General features: G+C 39.7%; 1 protein-coding gene across 1 annotated transcript in view; it reads left to right on the top strand.

The window, feature by feature from the left end:
• The window catches only part of LOC126235814 (serine protease nudel-like), a 65,477-nt gene that overhangs the window by 36,618 nt on the left and 7,102 nt on the right, over positions 1 to 21,757 (top strand). Inside the window, exon 7 of the mRNA XM_049944660.1 lies at positions 1,088 to 1,222. Within this exon, the coding sequence (XP_049800617.1) occupies positions 1,088 to 1,222 (135 nt within the window). The remainder of the gene's footprint in view (positions 1 to 1,087; positions 1,223 to 21,757) is intronic.

The raw sequence follows: 21,757 nt of genomic DNA on the forward strand, positions 1-21,757 counted from the left end.
TGTTGTCTGTGCTCTATTCTGTTACTCGTTTTTATTCTCTGTGGGTGTTTTTAGTACTTGGAAAAAGGGACCAATGACCATAGCAGTCTGGTCCCTTTAATCCCACAAACCAACCAACCAACCAACCAACCAACCAACCATCCACCTTCGCAGTCCAATGCCATGACCACATGACCCTGAGGCCACGGTTACTCAATGCTGCACTGTATTGTCCATTGTTTGTATTTCATTTTCCAGTTACTGTTCATCTTATGGAGATAGATGACACACTATTTCTACCTTATGATTTGTACCTCTTTCTTCATGTACTGTCCATATGATGCTTTTCCACTAAAGAGAACTGCCAATACAGATAACTTGCTTCCACTTCTTATATCATGTAGTCTTCAGCACAGAAAGTAAATCCAGCCCTTTATCCTTTTCTGGGTCATTTTCACGACATGACGTACAATGATTAAAATGGTGTAATTTTATTACAGCTATTATCTTCAAATTCATTTAAATCTACATATAATAATTGCAGTAGAACTTTGAAAATTATTTAAAAGTGGGACAACTTGGCCCCTGTGCTAGAAATAAAACACTAACCAAGAATCAGAAATAATCAGTCTTGTAAAACAAACATTTTGTAGCATTTGGGTAAAGACAGCTTATATATAAAAAGAAAAAACACACTCACTGGATTGTTGTTCAGATTCAATTAAGTTTTCTATGGTATTACATGGTTGTGAAGAAAAACAGTTCAAAACTTTAGAGTGAAGCTATTTCTGACAAGTGTCTATCAGTAAGATTGTGTAATGTTTTACACAGACACTTGACTTAGTTCTGTTAACATTATAAACATTGAATATCCGTCAATTCCTTTGGGAAGTCTCCTTTGCCCAGTGACCCCCTGGATCTGTTTTTCCTAATGTTAAAAGACTGAAGGAAAAGATGGATATTATGTTTATTCTACATGTCAATACTTGAAGTTTTTTCACTTACTCCAAATTATCATTCTCACTCGGATCATAAGTACATGGTGTTGTTTTAGTTAAATATGATTAATAAAAATATTATATATCATGTACAGGTCTCGACATTCCAGGATTGTTGGAGGCGGCAATGCTGGACCTGGTTCTTGGCCATGGCAGGCAGCACTCTACAAGGAGGGAGAATTTCAATGTGGAGCCACACTTATATCAGAGTACTGGCTTATTTCAGCTGGACATTGCTTTTACCAGTAAGTAAAACCAAATATTTATTGCTGTGTGTGTTGCCTTATCTCTGTCATGTTTATATGAACAAAACACCCATGTGATGATAAAATGTACATCTCTGTAATACTCAAGTACAACCATAGGATAATGAATTCATATAAGTTTCAAATCATTCAATTTATTTACACTTTGTTAAAATAATTGAAAATTGATGAATGGTATGTTTTTGGAGTCCTGCTACATTAATTAAATTTTTGCTCACAAATGAAACTGTAAACTTGTTGGGTACATAAAAAAAATACTTTGTTTTTCAATTGTGCCAGTAAAAATTTGTAAATTAGTTGTTCAAACAATGGAATGGATGACATCAATGGAAATGACCAAAGAGCACAGTAGTAATTTGAAGTGAAAATATCTGTGGCAAAGGCAACTAACATTTCATTTATTATTATTACTATTTTTATTATTATACATCAAACTGCCAAGTATATGAGCTGGTGCAAAATATGAAAAAAATAGGCAAATGAAAATCAGTATTTACATCTAACTTGTTACCATGAATTCATTGATACAGAATGCCCGTGATTAATTGAGACTGTTTAATTTTCCTTCTCTTACATATGTTACTACTAACCATACAGAAGAGCCGTTGAGTTGCAGACAGGTACAACAAAATGAATGTTAAACATTTGAACTGACACACACACACACACACACACACACACACACACACACATACACACACACACACACAAAACCATGATTCACACACACGAACAATGTCTCATGCTGCTAAGGTCTCTGGTCAAACACGTAGCAGTCTTTTTGTTGTACCTATCTGCAACTAAATGTCTCATCTATATGATGTGTGGATATATCCATTCCATTATATTGTTGTTGTTCTATGTTGTTGTTCTGTGTTGTTGTTTTATGTTTCAATAACAGGGTGAATAGGCTTTGGAAGCTGAACACAAATAGTGACAAGGTTCGATAGCAGCTTCTCATTTGTCACACTCTAATATATTATTAGCCCAGCAGCAGCCACTCAACTGAGGAGATGATGCTAATTTAGTGGCAGAACTCAGCTGGGCTAAAGTCCCACTCCCAATAGGCTAAACTTCACCACTGTCTTGCCACATGCCCCAGCATAATCATATAACCAAGAAGGAGCTTCTGCCAAGAATACATTGCACTGAATACATAGACGTACTAAATATATGCAGTAATTAGAGAAAATTTAAATATTTCCTGCTGGGCTACTATAGAAGCAGTCAGGAATGTGATGCACGTTAATTACACTGTTGACCAATTTTTGTCACGTTATTTACTATAAAGGAACATTCTCAGGTGTAAATAAATGATCTTAAATGGAACTTGATGGGTATGTAGAGGGTTCAAAATAATACAATATTTATGTCTTTTCATTTTTGCGCAATTTCATTTTTAAGGGGTAAAACACACCCTGAAAGGTAATTTGGCATATTAGGTTTATAGGGAATCTCTTCAAAATCATCAAACTTTTTTAAAAAAATGTATAAGATGTGCTGTTGCCATTTTTTGGGCTGCACTCAGCCTCGTGATGCCAATTGAGGAGCTACTCAACCGAATAGTAGCAGCTTCAGTCAAGAATACCATCATAACGACTGGGAGTGTGGTGTGCTGACCCCACACCCCTCCTATCCGCATCCTCCACTGAGGATGACACGGCGGTCGGATGATTCCGGTAGGCCACTCGTGGCCTGAAGATGGAGAGTGTGTGTGTGTGTGTGTGTGTGTGTGTGTGTGTGTGTGTGTGTGTGTGTGTGTGTCATATAAGAAATCAGTAACATCCTTGAAACCTGTATATCAACTTTTGTAACAATCAGAAATTTTGCATAATACTGCACCCCCATTAATTAAATTTGCAAAATGGAAACTTTTGTTACAACATAAATTAAAGAAGCTTTCACGCCAGATCTGTCCTTGTATATTAAAACTGATTTTTGAAATGCCATTTTTTTTTTTTTAATCAGTTGTACACAATGAGCTGCCAGTCATGTCAGTGTATCTAATTGAAATATCTAAATGCTTATTATTATACCAGTTTTTTTACTTATTTAAGTACTTATTTTGGGTTTATGCTTTAAATTGTTGTTTTTGGGTTTTAAATTCTTGTTTCTTAGTCTTTTAATTTGCCATTTCACATATGTGTACAAATGTGTGCTGACAATTAATGCCTCCAATTTTTTTTATTCTGTTCTAGTATCAGTAGAGGTATTACTCAGTCAACTTGCCTACATTTCTGATGCAAGTGCCTATGTTGAAAGCTGTGTATGGCGATGATTGTATCAAAATCAGTAATGTGTGATGATGGGTTGCTTGTGCTTGTAATGGTGTAAATGGTAGTGCTAAACTCAACATGTGTGATGAAGCGCAGAGTGTTACCAAAATTTAAAGAACACCTTTGGGGACTTAACGTTGATAGTAATGAAGCAGTGTAAGCAGATGTGAGGGTGTGGCTCTAAAAAGAAAGTTAAACATTCTACAATGATGATATTGACAAACTAGTCTGTTGCTGAGAGAAATGTGCTGATCACCAGGATGACTAAGTCGAGAAATACATGTGTAGGCATGAATAATATTTATGTAGAATGTTAATAGAGTTAGTTTTATGTCAAAAAGCTTTAAGAGTTTTCACACAAAGGTCAAAGGCATGACTTTCCAGCACTCTCTCATATTTTGTCAACTGAAAATAATAAGCAACTTGTTATTATGATACAAAATCATCACAATAATGACCATCTGTAAAGAAATGCTTAAAATGTAACATGTTTTACACCATGCACATAAAATCATTGAGATTTCTTCACATAATACACATGATGGACAACACAAAATGAAACAAAATTCAGCAGGATTCTCAAATAATGGTTGGTGATCCTCTAAATATCCTCGTTTCTACCACATTTTTTAATAATTTTAAAAGAAGCTAATGGAATGTTTGGACTGAGAATTCAAGAATCTCTTTTTGAAGTCCCAAATGTTCTTGTGACATCAAAAGATATTTGACAGAATTTTTCCTGTGTGGGAGAAAAATTTGTGTTGTTATTAAAGTGGTGGGGTAGTCAGTGTGAAAGAACTATTTTGAACTTTGTACCTGTGGGTAAGGAATTGTACATCTGGTGATCCCAAAAGGCTTGCGGGACAGGTACAGTCATTGGACATTTACAGCTTTTAATGTTGGAAGAACTTTGTGAGAAGATTTTCAGATCTAGCTCTGCTGAATGATTGACTTCTGTCTCCACTAGAGAAACAATATACTCAAGCTGCAGTTACTAGTACATAATCAGTTCTGTTTGCTGAGGTTTTCCACTGTGCTAAAGTACGCCTGGTACAAATAAGGATATTTAGACTATCACCCACCAAAATTTCAGAATTCTGCCGAACTTTGTTTTATTATGCACAGTGTGTGAAGAAATTTCATTCATTTTATGTGCACAGTGTAAAAAAGTGTTTCATTTAAGCATTTATTTACAGATCACCATTATTGTAATGATTTTGTATCATAATAATAAGATACTTACTATTTTAAATTAAGAAAATATGTATGTGTTTGATGCCTGTTCTTTTGGACATGTCTGAAAGAGCAGACACAATTTTTTGATCCAGCAGCCATTATTAATTAAGATACGCAGGAATTACGGACAAGCAGGCATTGATTAAAATCAAAGGGGGAAGTTGAAAATTTGTGCTGGACCTCTGATTACTAGATAGATGCTCTGACGTCTGAGCCATCCAGACACAGTGGTCATTTCAATTACATGGACCGCCCTAGCATGCCTCCTGTCAGACCCAAATTGTCAACTTATCTGCAGACTACTAATGTAGTTCACTTCGCCCATTATTCTGATGAGTAATGATGTTTTGCTTATTCCCATAAGAATTCAAGCCTGGTGTGCATCTGCACTGGAGAGATCATTGACTATCTCATCTTAATTACATGTCTCTTCTTTCAGACGTATCCGAGGTGATTATAATTAAAGTTAATCTTATAAACTGCTGTAGAAATAACACTGCTGATCAGAATGACATCAAATTGCAACAGAATATTATCAGAGAAGGAGGAAAACATATGGCAAAAGAAAAATAAATAGTTACAAAATGTAGCAAAATATGGTGCTGTAAGCATCATAATTTAATAGTGGTAGACTTAAAATGACAAATGAATCATATAACAATGCCTAACATGTACGTCTGATGTTGAACAAACTGTACTACTCAGTGTGCGTGGGTGTAAAGGTGTGATACTGTTAGTTACGTAAGCCCATCCACCATGGCAAGGTCATATCACATGGGATGGGAAAATCAGTTTTTAAGTGTTGAGGCCAAAAACCACATAAAAAGCATCACTAACATCGGTTTTTAATTGTCCTGAGGACAAAAACTGCATAAAAAGCATCACTAACATCGGTTTTTTATTGTCCTGAGGACAAAAACCGCATAAAAGGCATCATTTGAAATCATTTTGGATTATTAATTTCCATGTGACTGGCACAAAACATGTTCAGTATGCTGTCCACTATTTTCTGCAACAAGTTGAAATTGAGAAACAGCATGTTCCACGACTGATCAAAGTATTTCTGTGGGTCATGTTCGGAATGTGTTGCACAAGCCAGGACTTCAGTGCAGCTAAGATTGCAGTCAGAACACTGAACAAACATCTTTCAGATAGCCCCTCAGCCAGAAGTCACACGGATTAAGATCGGGTGATTGGGATTGTCGGGCTGTAGGTAAATGGTGGATGATAATTATAGAATTTCCAAAATGCCACTTCAGCAAGTGCATAACTGGATTTGCAATGCATGAAGGTGCACAATCTTGCATAAAAATGATCCCATCCACACTGTTGGAGAGCTGGAGTGGCATGGTTGCGCAAAGGACTCAGTGCTTACCAGTGATGGTACAGGTAACAGGACCGGAAGAATCTGTCTCTTCGAAAAAATATGACCCTATGATAAACAATGCCATAAACCCTCACCACACAATGACCTTTCCAGGATGAAGTGGTACTGGTTCATTTGCGTGTGGATTTTCCATTGCCCATGTTTGACAATTCTGTGTATTGACATATCCTGTCAGCTGGAAGTGGGCTCCGTCTGTCCACAAGATCTTCCATGGCCAGTCATTGTGCACTTCCATGCAAGCAAGAAATTCTAAAGCAAAGGTCTCTCTTGCTGGTGGGTCAACGAGAAGCAACTCGTGCACATGAGTAAGTTTGAATGGATAGCAAAGAAGGATGTTTTGTAGGATTTTACACACTGTGCTCACGGGTATGTCCAATGTTTGGGCAATTCTCCATGCACTACACATTTGCACACCACCACTCATCTCCTCCTGCACTACTGTGGCCACTGCTTCCATGTCAAATCAGTTCGTTTCCTCCCTCTACCTAGTTGCACAGCAAAAGAATACGTCTTTTCGAATTTCTCCACATCAATCAACGGACCAACGCCTTTTTTCAAACCCTTCATTGTCCAGAACTTCTGGAGAGTGATGTGTGCACAGTCATCATTCTTGTAATACAGCTTTACAAGCAGTGTGTGCTCCTGCATTGAGATAATCATGGCAAACATCACAGACACGAAAGGAGGAAAAGCCATGTACCTGGCATGTTTATACCAACTTCAGTGGGTTGTGTGCATGACAACTGTTTTCATTTACATATTCTGACACATACAGCACCATCTATTGATCAATCTTCACACTATTTTTTTCTTCTGCCTTATGTTTTCCCTTTCTCTGATAATATTCTGCTGCAATTTGACGTGATTCTGACCAGTGGTATTATTTCTACAGTGTTTTGAAAGTTATAACTTTAACTATAATCACCCTGTATATATTTATGTGAAACACATTTTTTATGTTTCAAGGTTTTGAAGATATTCCCTCAAGGGTTATATGCCAAATTATCTTTTGAGGTGTTTTTTCACTTAAAAAGTGACACTGGGCGAAAATGAACAAAATATATATTGCACTATTTTTATCCCTTTACGGATCCACCAAGTTTCATCAAGATCATTTATTTATATTTTGGAATGTTCCCTTACTATTATAATATATTTCATCATAGAAACATCAGACCTGACAAATAATGCGGAAATAATTCTGTCTGAGCTGTTATGTTGGTAGTGAAGTTAAGGATACAGCTGGTAAACTCTATTTTCTAAAATCAAATTTGTGCATTAAGAACTAAAATCATTTTCTTTATGTGTGTCTCTTTACCACATCAAAACTAAGCAAGTAAGACAGAGCACTTACCATGTAATGTTGAAAGCGGTGTGGCACACAGCTTGGAACAAGGCATACATCTGGCTTGCAACTTCAGATGAAACACATTCAGTCTAATGAATTGACATAGCTGAGTCATATGGCATGCCACACTATGGCAGATGAATGCGGCATGCTCTACTTTTAGCTGCACACCACATCTTTGTTATTTACAGGTTATGAACTTTCAGTTTACTAACATTTCTGCTTTGGTTGTGTGGTAGTCTGTGTACCCAGAAAAATCAGAAATGGTTCTGAGTTCAGTATTCATTTTTGTTGGTCTAGGGGGAAAATATCCATGTATTTTTGATCACAGCAGTACTGGATACAGCAACAGGAAAGCTGAAATTAGCATGGGAAGTGATTTCTAGTGAAATATCATATACAAGTACAGTAACTGGAATTCATTTAATTTGTTTGTGGAAGAGAATGAAGATACAGAACTAAATAGAATAATGTAAGGTAGTTTTCTATAAAACATCTCTGGAAATCTCTTCACTGGTTTCTGGATCTGATGTAATATCAGCTAAATACACATTTTGTTCTGAAAAGACAGTGCCCCACTGGGGCTAACTTAAGAAAGAAACTACAGAATGGATTACTCAGTTTGATAGTTTTGTAGGTTGCTGTTGGATTTCTGGGTTTTGATCTGTGTCCTCAATAGTGCAGTCTACACTGTGCTGCATAGATGATGGAATAAAGACCATCATGAATGTGTACTAAGTTGCAAAACAAACAAATAGCTTGTCTATCACATCGATTTTATTCATGTAACAGTTTATTGATGTTTCCAACAGCCAGATCTTTGACACTAACATACCAAAAGAAAATTTTACCGTCCTTCCATGGAAAATCCACACTTAAATAGATTCCTTTCATTAGTTAATTATCTTTGAGAATATAGCCTGATAACTTCTCCGTTAACGATACTTTAATCATTATTGGTGGCACAAATAACACTGGTAAACCTCTGGAAGAATTGCAGAGGAACATGAAAGATACTTTTGGAATACATACTTGAACTCGCACAAAAAACAATTGTTATAATTCATCCAATATCACTTACACATGACGCACAAGGTCTAAATGGAAAAATCAAAGCTGCAAACTGCATTATGTTAGAAAAAATCAACACTGCCACAGACGTGAGTAGAAAGAGATTATCTGTGAATTTCAAAATTGAACGCCTGATAAATGAGTATACAACTCATGGTTTACATCTAAACAAACAAGGAAAGATTCACATTTGTAATAGGCTTGCTTCTTTCATATGCATGGTGAAAACCGAAAAACCAAGTACCAGTACAGGAAAAAAGCATACACAAATGGACAATCAGATAAAGTGCCAGTCTTGAAGTAAGTGCCACCCACAAAAAAAAAAAAAAAACAGACAGTTAGGGACCATTTTATAACAAAAAATAAACCCAATGAAAGTCATACCAAAAAAAGGATGGGGAAAAAAGTGAAAATTGGGAACATTTCGACAGAAGAAAGGCAGGAACCCACAAACGATGAACCAGCAAGCCACACGGCAAACACCATGAATACCATCCCTGGAAAACATGAGTATTTTTTACCACTAAGTACACTAGCTCAAATAGTGAGCTAAGTGGTCAAGCAAGAAATGATTCCCTCCCTGTCCCTAATTTTAAATTACTCCATCAAAATGTTCAGTCGCTCCCAAATAAACTAAATGAAATAGAAATAATATTAAATGATCTAAATGATATTTCTGTACTGTGCTTTACAGAACACTGGTTCAAACAAGATATTTTAGAGCAAACATACCTTCCTCAGTTCAAACTTGCAAGGATGGTTTGCAGGAAAATATCGAGTGGTGGGGGTACTTTGTATACATGTTAAAGAAAATATTGAATTCAATAGTGTAACTAAATACCATAAACTGTCCTGTGAAAAAGATATAGAACTCTCTATTAACTCTCTATTACTCAACTAGCAAGGCAAAATACAGTTATTATTTGTGTATACAGGTCACCAGATGGAGACAAAAAAGTGTTTTACAATCACATGGAGGAACTCTTGGAAGAAATTCACTCTCCCAAGAAAAATATAATTATATGTGGTGACTTTAATACTGATTTCTCGAAATCCAATAAATTCAGAGATGACATTATAAATTTACTACAATCGTTCAACATCAGTCCAACGGTAATTGAACCAACTCGAGAAAAACCTACCTCTGACCAATAATAGATGCAGATCTTGATAAATACGTGCAAATATGCCTATAATACACAAGTTGTAAACATGGGTTTTAGTGATCACTATGCTCAAATCCTTGCAATAAATGTTTCAGGACACCAAATTCCCAGTCGAATACAACACTGTAAGGAATTTCAGTGTAAAACATGTGGAATATTTTTGTTCTCTCGTAGAGCGTGAAAGTTGGAAAGATGTATATGACTGTTACAAGACCAGTGAGAAATATAAGTTTATGGCTACATTCAAACATTTTTTTTTTAATGGCTTTTCCCAAAAAACAACTGTGTTGAACTCTACTCAAAAAACAAACAAGTGAATTACAAAATGGATAAGGACATCATTTCAAAATAAAAGGAGATGAGTACTCCAAGCATAATACCAGTCCTGAATTTATTGCATATTTCAAAAGTTACAAAAGAATACCAACATGAGATATTTCAAAAGCAAAAAAACTAGAAAATGACAAAATATTGTGATTACAAGAATAAAACTAAAGCAACCTGGCAAACTATAAGGAAAGAAGTGGGTACCAGGCCAGATAATCACAATAATAAAGAGCTGATTATGAATAAAAATTAACTAACTGACCCCAAACATGTTGCTAGTGCTTTCAGCAATTATTTCTCAAACATACCACAGCAGTTAATGAATACACACCATCACAAACAGCAACTCATCACTCAGATGGAAAAATTCATTCAAACACATTATTCCTGTATCTAGCAACACCTGAGGAACTGTCAAAAAACAGAATTACCTAATAAATATTCAGTGGGTGTTGATGAAATGCCGGATGCTATTATCAAGGCTAGTGCAACATTTATTGTGGAACCACTAACAGACATAGTAAATTCATCTTCTGAGAGTGGCGTATTTCCAAATAATCTAAAAACTGCAAAAGTAACACCTTTGCATAAGAAGCGTGCAAAAAGTGATATTGCTAATTACAGACCAGTTTGTTTTGTCAGGCTTCAGAAAAATTATGAAAAAAATGTTCCTTAGAAGATTAACAGTTTTCTTAAATAAAGAGAGGCTGATAAGTGACTCCCAACATGGGTTCAGAGCTGAAATTCAACTCCGTCAGCAATTTTTGCCTTCTTAAATGAAGTATTAAAAGCAGTGGATGGTAAACATAATATGGGATATTTCTAGATCTAAGTAACACCTTCGATGTAGTTGATCATGGCATTCTCTTGTGTAAATTACACTACTGGCCATCAAAATTGCTACACCACAAAGATGACATGCTACAGACATGGAATTTAACCGACAGGAAGAAGATGCTGTGATATGCAAATGATTAGCTTTTCAGAGCACTCACACAAAATTGGTGCTGCTGGCGACACCTACAATGTGCTGACATAAGGAAAGAATCCAACCGTTTCCTCATACACAAACAGCAGTTGACTGTCATTGCCTGGTGAAACATTGTTGTGGTGCCTCACGTAAGGAGGAGAAAAGCGTACCATCACGTTTCCGACTTTGATAAAGGTCGGATTGTAGCTTATCGCGATTGTGGTTTATAGTATCGCGACATTGCTGCTTGCATTGGTCGAGATCCAATGACTGTTAGCAGGATATGGAATCGGTGGGTTCAGGAGGCCTCGTGTCACTAGCAGTTGAGATGACAGGCATCTTATCCGCATGGCTGTAACTGATCGTGCAGCCACGTCTTGATCCCAGAGTCAACAGATGGGGACGTTTGCAAGACGACAACCATCTGCATGAACTGTTCAACAACGTTTGCAGCAGCATGGACAATCAGCTCTGAGACCATGGCTGCAGTTACCCTTGACGCTGCATCACAGACAGGAGCACCTGCAATGGTGTACTCAATGATGAACCTGGGTGCACGAATGGCAAAACATTATTTCGGATGAATCCAGGTTCTGTTTACAGCATCATGATGGTGGCATCTGTGTTTGGCAACATCGCAGTGAATGCACATTGGAAGCACCTATTTGTTATCGCCATACTGGTATATCACCCGGCGTGATGGTATGGGGTGCCATTGGTTACACGTCTGTCACCTCTTGTTCGCATTGACGCCACTTCGAACAGTGGACGTTACATTTCAGATGTGTTATGTCCCATGGCTCTACCCTTCATTCGATCCCTGCAAAACCCTACATTTCAGCAGGATAATGCACGACCACATGTTTCAGGTCCTGTACGGGCCTTTCTGGATACAGAAAATGTTAGACTGCTGCCCTGCCAGCACATTCTCCAGATCTCTCACCAACTGAAAACGTATGCTCAATGGTGGCCGAGCAACTGGCTCATCACAATATGCCAGTCACTACTCTTGATGAACTGTGGTATCGTGTTGAAGCTGCATGGGCAGCTGTACCTGTACACGCCATCCAAGCTCTGTTTGACTCAATGCCCAGGTGTATTAAGGCTGTTATTATGACCAGAGGTGGTTGTTCTGGGTACTGATTTCTCAGGATCTATGCACCCAAATTGCATGAAAATGTAATCACATCTCAGTTCTAGTATAAGGTATTAGTCCAATGAATAACTGTTTATCATCTGCATTTCTTCTTGGTGTAGCAATTTTAATGGCCAGTAGTGTAAGTAATTATGGAATTAGAGGCCAGTCTCAAAAGTGGATCCACTTGTACCTCAGTAATCATCAGCAGATTACAGAAATAAATCACTAAGATAGTGAAACATGAACAATTTCTAGCTCTTACAGTGACGAGCAGAAAATCAAGTATGGAGTCCCACAAGGGTCTGTTCTAGGACCTGTCCTATTTCTGCTGTATGTAAATGACTTGGCTAATAAACTACACGATGGAACCACTGTACTTTTTGCAGATGACACTAATACTCTAATTAAATCATAGAATGAGGAAAATCTGTGGGAGGCTGCAGTATCAGTTATGCGTACCTTAACATACTGGTTCAAGACCAATAGGCACATCATAAATTCTGAAAAAACTGTAGCAGTTAACTTTCATATCACACACAACCTCCATCCCACAAACCCTGTTTTCACTATCGAAGGAAAAAGTGTGTTTAAGGTCAGTCATACAAAATTTCTAGGTGTACATGTTCAGGCAGATCTGAAGTGGGAGGTACACCTAAACAATTTAAATGAGAGACTAAATTCACTAGTGTATGCTGTTAGAATCCTCACTTAAAACACACACACACACACACACACACACACACACACACACACACACACACACACACAAACTAGACAGAAGATGAACCTACACAGGAACACAGTAAATACAAACTTGTGCAAAAGAGGAATGTGTCATTCTGGAGCTATGTTATATAACCATATGCCTTCTTACCTAAAATGCATACCAACATTAAATGCATTTAAAATAAAATTAAAACAGTTTTGCTTGACCACTGCTTCTATTCTTTGTCTGATTTTATGGACCATCATAATAAGTAAACCTCATTTACCAAATTTCACTAATTGTCAATTCATAAAATAGTTTACATTGTGCTTGTCATGTCATCTAACTTAATAACTACTACTATCACATGTAGATGCAATGTAGTACAGCAACCTGCATTATTATGCATTTTTATTATGTCAACAATGTAGTCAAAATGACTACTGTACTGTAAACTAACTAGATTTACCACTGTCCTATATTACATGTACAATGTACGTACAAAACTGATTCTTGGACCAATAAATAAATAAACATTATGTCTTTCGTGAGAGGAAAAGCAGTCTTCTTCCAGCAGAGGTTAAGTTTCCGGAGACGGGATCACATCCCCTGCCAGTGCTTTAATGAAACAAATTTTTCTTAATACTCTCCATCATTTTTACTGTCATACTACCTGCAGATTAGCCCTTTTCCCCACTGCCCCCTACACTTTGCTAGCATCACAGAGTCTACAGGAAGGTGGGAGAGTTACCTTCTCTAGTTCTTGCTCCAGCAGCAGATAAAATGTATCGTTGATAAAGTTAATGAGGCTGCCTTATTAATGTCCAGCTGTGCGTGGTTGTACGACAGTGTGCAGGATTGAAGCCCTCTACTGAGTCTGAGAAACTTAACTTGAATCTACTTTATAGGAATAAACATAGATTCTGAAAACAAGGATCACATGAATCCTAGCTCACTCAGTTCATCCATGAGACCCAGAAAGTAGCAGATGTTGTGTTCCTTGACTCCAGAAGGTGTAAGATTCTGTTCTGCACTGGATCCTAATAAACAAAATAGAAGCATATGGATTATCAGACCAACTGGGTGATTGGGCTGAATAGTATCTAGCAAGCAGAATACAGCATGTCATTCGGAATGGAGAGTAGTCTTCAGACATAAAAGTAATTTTGGGTGTTTCCCAAGAGAGAGGACCACTACTTCTCACAATGTAACTAAATGATGTAGTAGGTTATGTGAGGAGGTCATCAGGACTTTCATAAGGCTTTTCACAGATTATGCTGTTGTATACGGAGGAGATGCAGTGCTAGGAAATTGTAGAAAAATGCAGGAAGACCTGCAAAGGATTGATGCTTGGTGCATGTAGTGGCAATTGTCCCTCAACAGGAACAAATGTAACATATTGTGACCACATTGACAGAAGACCCATTATTTTATGATCCCACTATTGCAGAACAATCACTGGAAGCAGCTGCTTCCACATAATATCTAGGAGTACTTTTACAAAGTGATTTAAAGTGCAACAGTGACATAAAATTTATTGCAGGGAAGGCAAATGCCAGACTGAGATTAATTGGAAGAATTCTCAGGAAATGTAGATGATAAACAAAGGAACTGTACAAAACACTCGTTCAGCCAATACTCGAATATTACTCATAAGTCTAGGATCCATATCAGATGAGATTGTTGGAGAAAATAGAAAAGATCCAAAGAAGGGCAGCATGTTTCATTCCAGATTCATTTAGTAAGTGGAAAAGTGTCACAGCAGTGCTCAGCTACCTCCAGTGGCAGACACTGCTGGTGCTGCATTCTGAATTACTGTATTTTCTACTTCTAAAGTTCCAAGAGCATATGTTCCTAGGAAAGTCAACTAGTATACTAGTACACCAATGTGTACCTCATGAAAAAACTATGAAGATAAAATCAGCCAGTTTTGAGCCCACACAGAGGCTTGCCAGCAGTTTTTTTCCCATGAACCATTTGTGGCTGGAATAGCAAATGGAAGAAGTCACACTGGCATACAAAGTACACTCCTCCACAAACCATAAGGTGGCTTGTGGAGTGTAGATATTGATGTAACTTTGAGGATCCATATCAGTTGCTCATGCAGTATTTTGGTCATCAAATGCATGTGGTGGTGGTATGGATATGATTTAACCAACACCACAAGTGCCCTGAGCAATTGCATGTGATGGGGATGGATGATCTGCAAGATCTCTCTCACAACTGTCAGTTTGAGGTGTTCCTATACACTACCTCATGCACAGACTCAATAATTAGGGACATCATTGTCCCATGAACAGCTGGCCCTGAGGTCCAAACTAGGGCATAGCATCGTCGGACCATTCTGTAGCTGAAGTTGCTGAGATTGTGGAATCACATGAACTTATATCAGTGACAAAGAATGGATATTCAACCATTGGCAGATGGCAGAGTTAGGCCTGCATGGATGACAGCCTCCAGTGCACCATGGGATGACCCAGGCAGTCTTGCCTTCCACTAAGCCAAGGTGTGTTGACACTATTAACAATTTTAGTGCAGTGACATCACACCACTGCTTGCCTTTGCCTGTGTCAAGCTCAGCAAGTTGAATCAGTTACAGCTTTGTAATCCCTGTTAATGCATTTTTTTGATTTTTTGCCTCGCTCTCCTTCCACAATAGTTTCCACTCAAAGGGCAAGTCAATGGTCCTGTTCCAAATATTATTTGGTCCATATTTAATGGGATTGTCTCCAACAGCCAAAAAGCATCAGCCCATCATATTCTGCTTGTGTTGATATTGGATGGGTGACTGGCAATTTAGATAAGTACAGGCCCTTGGACTGCCATAATATTGTAATGTCCACTATTTCAAGTGGTGCCTTATAGTAAGCAGTGTATTCCTTCGAGGGGACAGTTCCCTATGTGTGCTCCTTGTAAGAATGAGGAGTGGTGATTTTATTTGCTAGTGCTAAATTTAATATTGTCACAAAATATTGTTGGATATAGATGACGCACCCACTGGATTGGGGTGTAACCCTTCCCCATTACTTACTTTTTTCCAGGACAGATGGCGAGACTTTTGCCACTACTGAATTGTTCTTTTTTATAGAAAATATTGAAGATAAGTTTGGTGAAGTTGACTCATTTTGTAAGATGTGATGTAGTTCCTTATTGATTAAAATGTCTTCTGCCAGTCAGTCAGCTTCCCTTTGTGCTTGCAAGCACTTAGGAGACATCCCAGTGTGCCTCACTCCTCACAAGTTTTCACATACGGCCAAGGGCAGTACCTTCCACAGGGATTATCTTCAAACTGTTGGCTTAGCCATTTCAGCTACCTGAACACACTTCCAGAACCAACTCAAAGGGTGGAAATCCCGATGGTCTGGCACAAATTTTCATGGGTGACCAACAAGAAATATCTTCATACTTAATGCAGCTAATGTCAGATACCACAATTGTGAATAAATTTCATGTGTTTAGTACAGCTTCAAGATTGTTACCAGTGTCTGTTTCTTCATAAATTGTTAAAAAATAAGTATCGTGGGCTTTAACGGGCAAAATGACAATCATAATACTAACGTTGGATATGTTTGTCTGCTTGAAACACTGTGGCGGGAATCAAAGGAAGTTGTGAGCAATGGGGTCATACTTCTGACTAACAAAGACCTAATAAAGGGTCTCCTACTAGTTTCAAGGGTACTGATTCTCTTTATTAGAATGACAGGGAGAGAAACCACACAATAAACTAAGGTTATGCGTGGGCAACAGGGGGTTAAAAATGGCTGTTGATTTGATTTTATGTAAGAGACAAAACAAGATGTCTAAAGAAGTCGCCTGTATTACCCTGAGATGCTGCATCATTTTCCTGCTGCCTCAGTTCAGCAGGCTATTGGAATGATTGTGAGGAATCGTGGACTCTTGCAGACAGTGATCTTTATCACTGTAGATGTTGAAAACTAATCCATGGCTGGTCTTCACTTTTTCTACTGTTGCTTTTTTCATATGCTGGTCTTCAAGTAACAGGGCCTCCAATTTCTTGTGATTCCCAGTTCTTTAGAGAGAGTGAGGCTTTCATTTCATTTCATTCATCACCACTCAGACTTTATGGTCACACTGGAAGTGTTTGCACCACTTAACCACTGTGTCAGATGATGTGGCATTGTTGCTGTACATTTTCACAAACTTGCCATGGATTATATATTGAATGCAAAAAATGAATTTCCACGCAATACACCATTTATCAATCAGTTGAGCTATTTTGTTTTGGCTTCTTAGCATCCTGCTATAGTGCTGTGGTTAGGGTTATTCAGAGCAGTTCCAAAACTGCAGATGCAATCCTCGAAACAAACAAAACATAATTATATAATTTTGTAGGATTTGGATTATGAACACAATGTTCAGATGTGCAATGACTGTCACCATTACCGATTCACATACACAATATTTATTTATACACATTTTACAGACAGATACAAATTAAACACTCGGCATCTCAGAACATACTCCCTGGTCCAGAGATACTGTTTTTGCAGCAAGCCCTTAGAGCTTGTCCCCACGGGACACCCCCAGCATGGAGTGCTGAAGCAGTGTTGTGGTGTGGTGTAGGTCATCTCTGGAGATGCTGTCTAGTTAGTACTCATCTAGATGTTTTGGGTGGCGCAGCAGTCTGCATGTTCATGATGTTGGTGCTGACTGAGTAGGTGGTACTGGAGGTGCCATCGTTGGGTCGTCCGCCGGTGGTTGTACGTGATCTTGTGGTGGCGGTGTAGGCTGATCCTGTGTCTGTGTCTGGGGCTGACACATGCAGGATGTCGTCCCTGGATAGTGCAGGTAACAGTGCAGCTATATTGACTGATTGTGGTATCAGTGTGGAGTAGTAAAACAATTGCAACACCATGCTGTTGCCAACCTGTTAGTTTTCATACGTGACAGATACCATGATCGTCGTGCCATGTAGAGACACTGTGATACCTTCTGGACGGTAGTGCTTGACATTGACTGTGACTGAAAAAGGGGTTGTCTTGTGGCACGATGTCAAAGGGGTGGTATTGTTCCCTGACATCTCTGCCAAAGTCCATGCTGGCTTCAGTCTATTGATGGACACAGTAGTGGGTTTGTCGGCTAGCGTGATTTCAAATGTGTTGGGTACCCATCTTATTACTTCATATGGTCCAGTGATGCAATGCTGGCTTGATGGCATTATGTGAATGCAAGTCTGTAGGTTTTTATGCACAAATACAGTGGGTGTTGTGTGGTGCAACAGTGGTGGGAGTCTGATGCTGCGTATCCATTCTCTGACCCGTCGTAAGAGGTCTACGAGGTCCTCATTGCTTTTGTCCATTGTCTGGGTGACAAATTGTGCAGGGAGGCTAATCACTTTGCTGTAGAGAATCTCCGCTAGTGAGATATTGAGGTTCTCATTGTGGGCCGTTCCGATACCCAGCTGCATCCAGGATAGAGCCTCTGACCATTTGTTATTGTGGCACACCAGTGCTGTTTTCAGCGTATGGTGCCACTGTTCCACTAGGCCATTTGACTGTGGATGGTAGGCTGTGGTATGGAATTGGTGGCAGCTGCAGAGGTGGCACAGTTCCGTAAACCAGGTCGATTTGAATTGTTTGCCCTGATAGGTTGTTAGTGACTCAGAGCAGCCAAATCATGCTGTCCATAGGTAGACAAATGATCTCACCACTGTCTCCGTTGATATGTCCCTGAGCGGTGCAGCCTCCATGCACTGGACGTTCAGTTTATGACTGATAGGATATAATGAAATCAGTTAGATTGAGGTAGTGGCCCCACTAAATCTATATGTGCAGGGCAGAAACAGCCCTTCAGGTCAGGGAAGTTCCCTAACAGTGGCTGGTTGTGTTGTCCTGTCTTCAGTCTCTGGCAAGGAATGCATACTCGTGTCCATGTGACTTAATCCCTCTTCATATTCGACCACACATAATGCTCCAAAAGTAGTTTCGTAAGGGGGCAGACTCCGGGGTGAGCTAAGTTATGCAGAAAGTCGAATATTTTTCAGTGACAGTTGGCAGCGATGAAAGGTCTTTGCCTCCCCGTTGACATGTCACACCAAACTAGTTTGTTGGTTCCAGGTACTGGGTCTTGTCATAGTTGTAATCCATTGTTGCCACCTGACAATAATCGTTCCAGGTCCATATCTGTTGCCTGGGCATCTGCAAGGTTATTGAAATCCAGTTGAGTGGTCATGGCTGCTATGCGGAACAGGTAGTCCGCAAACATATCACCCACTCTGCACATGTGGCGAATGCCTGTTGTGAACTGTGAGATGTGGTCCAAGTGCCTAAACCTACATTGTGTGACATTGGGGATGGATTCTTTACTGCATCAGCTAATGGTCGATGGTCTGTATAGACAGGTAATGGTCTCTCTTTAATACCATTGTGCAAGTAGTGCACCGCTTCGTACATGGCCGGTAGTTCATGGTCAAAGGTCGACCACTTCCTTTGAGAGTCTGTCAGTTTCCTCGAGAAAAAATGGAGAGGTTGTGTCATCTCTGGTACTTTCTGCTGTAATACAGTGCCTATCGCTCAGTTGATCATGTCTGATGTAATGGTAAGATGAGGATCCGGTGAAGGTAGTGTGAGTGAGATGGTGCTAGTTGATCTTTAATGTTGTCGAATGCAGTTTGCATCTCGGCTGTCCATGTTAGCTTTGTCTTCCCCAATTTATTTTTCCCCCGTAGAGCTTCTGTAATGGGAAGTAGAGTGTCAGCTGCATGGGGTAAGTGTTGTCAGTAGAAATTGACAACACCAAGAAATTTATGTAGTTCTTGGTAATTTGTGGTAAGGGACTGTTAGTAAACCACACAGTTTTGTCCTGTGTGGACTGTATGCCTGTTGTGTTGACTAAGTGGCCAACAAACATGATCCAAGGCTGTTGCAGTCTGTATTTGTCAGCACTAATTTCTACCGTGTGTTGTGATAGCTTGTCTTGTACTCCACGAAGGTGTTGTTCGTATTTCTCTGTGGATTTTGAGAATATAATTATGTTGTCCAAATAACTGTAACAGTGTGGCACACTGAAAAACAAACCAACAATGAATCTTTGCCATGTCTGTGTGGCATTTTCCAACCCAAACTGCATGAATAAGAATACATATAAACCAAATGGATGATACTGGCCGTTTTGTGAATGTCCTTCATGGCCATAGGTTTTTGGGAGTATGCTCTTTTACAGTCCAGTACCCGTAGTTGCCACAGAGGCGCCATGTACCATCTTTCTTTGGCCGTATTGTGATAGGTGATGCCCGTGCACTGGCCAAAGGTCTGATTATACCATCCTGGAGGAATTCTTCAATGTCTGCCTTGGCCACCTTGAGTTTGTGGGGCAGTGGAGGTAGTGGTGTACGGGCAGTCCTAGAGTTTTATTAATTCTGTGGATGGTGCCATCCATAACTATGCTGACTGTTTTGTTTGGCAGGGGTGGTCCAGGCGGCGGAATCCTGTTGTCTGATCTCTCCACAGGGGTGGTAGCCTTGTCGGTGGGTAACCTGCTTGCAAGAGCAGAAACAGTCACTATTCGACCTGCTCGAGAGAGTGTAGACACTGCCTCTGTTCAACCCGCTCATAAGAGTTGCCTAACTAACTATAATAAGCACTGTACTAACTTGTGTCTCCATGCTAGTGGTTGTACAGTTAACCTGTGGCTCTCGGGTGCGCTGGGCCATCTTTAGTTGCTGCCAGATTCGTTGTTGTTGGCTGTCCAGTTCGTGATAGCAGATGTGTAGCTGCACGTTTTCTGTACATGTTTTGTTGTTCTCTTTACAGAAGTTCACATAGGCTGTGATCTTTTCATGGAGTTCTTCACACACTGTTGCACATTGTAATGCAAGTTCCGCTGGGGTCTCCATATCTATCGGTGGAAGGGGAGGTCTGTGGTGGACAGCAGACTGTCACTGCAGATGCCCCCTACAGGATGTAGTCCATCACCTTGTAACAACAGAGCTCTGCTGAGATCCTGGATGAGGTGGTAATGATGGAGGAAATCCACTCCAAGCACCGGTTTTACTGTTTCGGCCACAAAGGAAGTGCATGGATGCGGTCGTCTAGGCGTAGCATCACAGAGGTTGTCCCCATTACCTGTATTATTTAATCATTTGCCACTCAGAGCTGTATGGTTGAGGGCTTGTAACCTCTTGTGGTGAGATGTGTGGGTAGCATGCTGATTTCCTTGCCTGTATCGACCAGCAGGTACAGGTGTAGCTGGCGGTCATAAACAAACAGTCGCTCGCCGTCTGCCCATCTGTTATGTGTTTTGGTATCTCCAATAGAAAGGTGACTTGTTGTAGGGAGGTGGACTGGTGCACCTAAGGCAGTCCACCAGTGTAGTGTGGGTAGCTGCATGGCTGTTGGCAGTGGTGTGCGTCGGCGCCGAAACATGCGTGAAACCAGTAGAAGCCACTTGTTCTTTTGTTTTGGCTGAGCTGTGTTGTGGTGGCCTAGGCATCAGATGTCTCCCTTGTTTATTTATTTCCTGCAGGAGCTGGGTCTGTGCACAGTGGTTGTTATGGTGTAGCAGTGGTCGTGGCCTGCAAGGTCATAGGATCCAGTTGCGAGGGGGAGGAGGAGGTTGCCTGGGGTCTGCACGCAGTGTTTTGCATTGTCTGCCGCTGCTGCCTTTCTTGTCTGTTGTGCACCATATCCATTGCTGTCGTGGCAGTCATAGGTCTGGTGACTTGCAAGCACCAGCATCCTATCAGACAGTTATAGGCACATTTCCAGTGGTGTGTTCACACGTACTAGAAATGCTGTCTGTATTTGCTCTGGGAGCTTGAATAACCGTAACGACCATAGGCCGCAGTCTCATAGTAGGTTGTTATTAATTTTCAGATGCAGTTTGTGCTGTAAGACCAATGGTGTGTCATTGCCCAGCATCGTCTCATTT

This window comes from Schistocerca nitens, chromosome 1, assembly GCF_023898315.1.
Source record: "Schistocerca nitens isolate TAMUIC-IGC-003100 chromosome 1, iqSchNite1.1, whole genome shotgun sequence".
NCBI classification, from domain to species: domain Eukaryota; kingdom Metazoa; phylum Arthropoda; class Insecta; order Orthoptera; family Acrididae; genus Schistocerca; species Schistocerca nitens.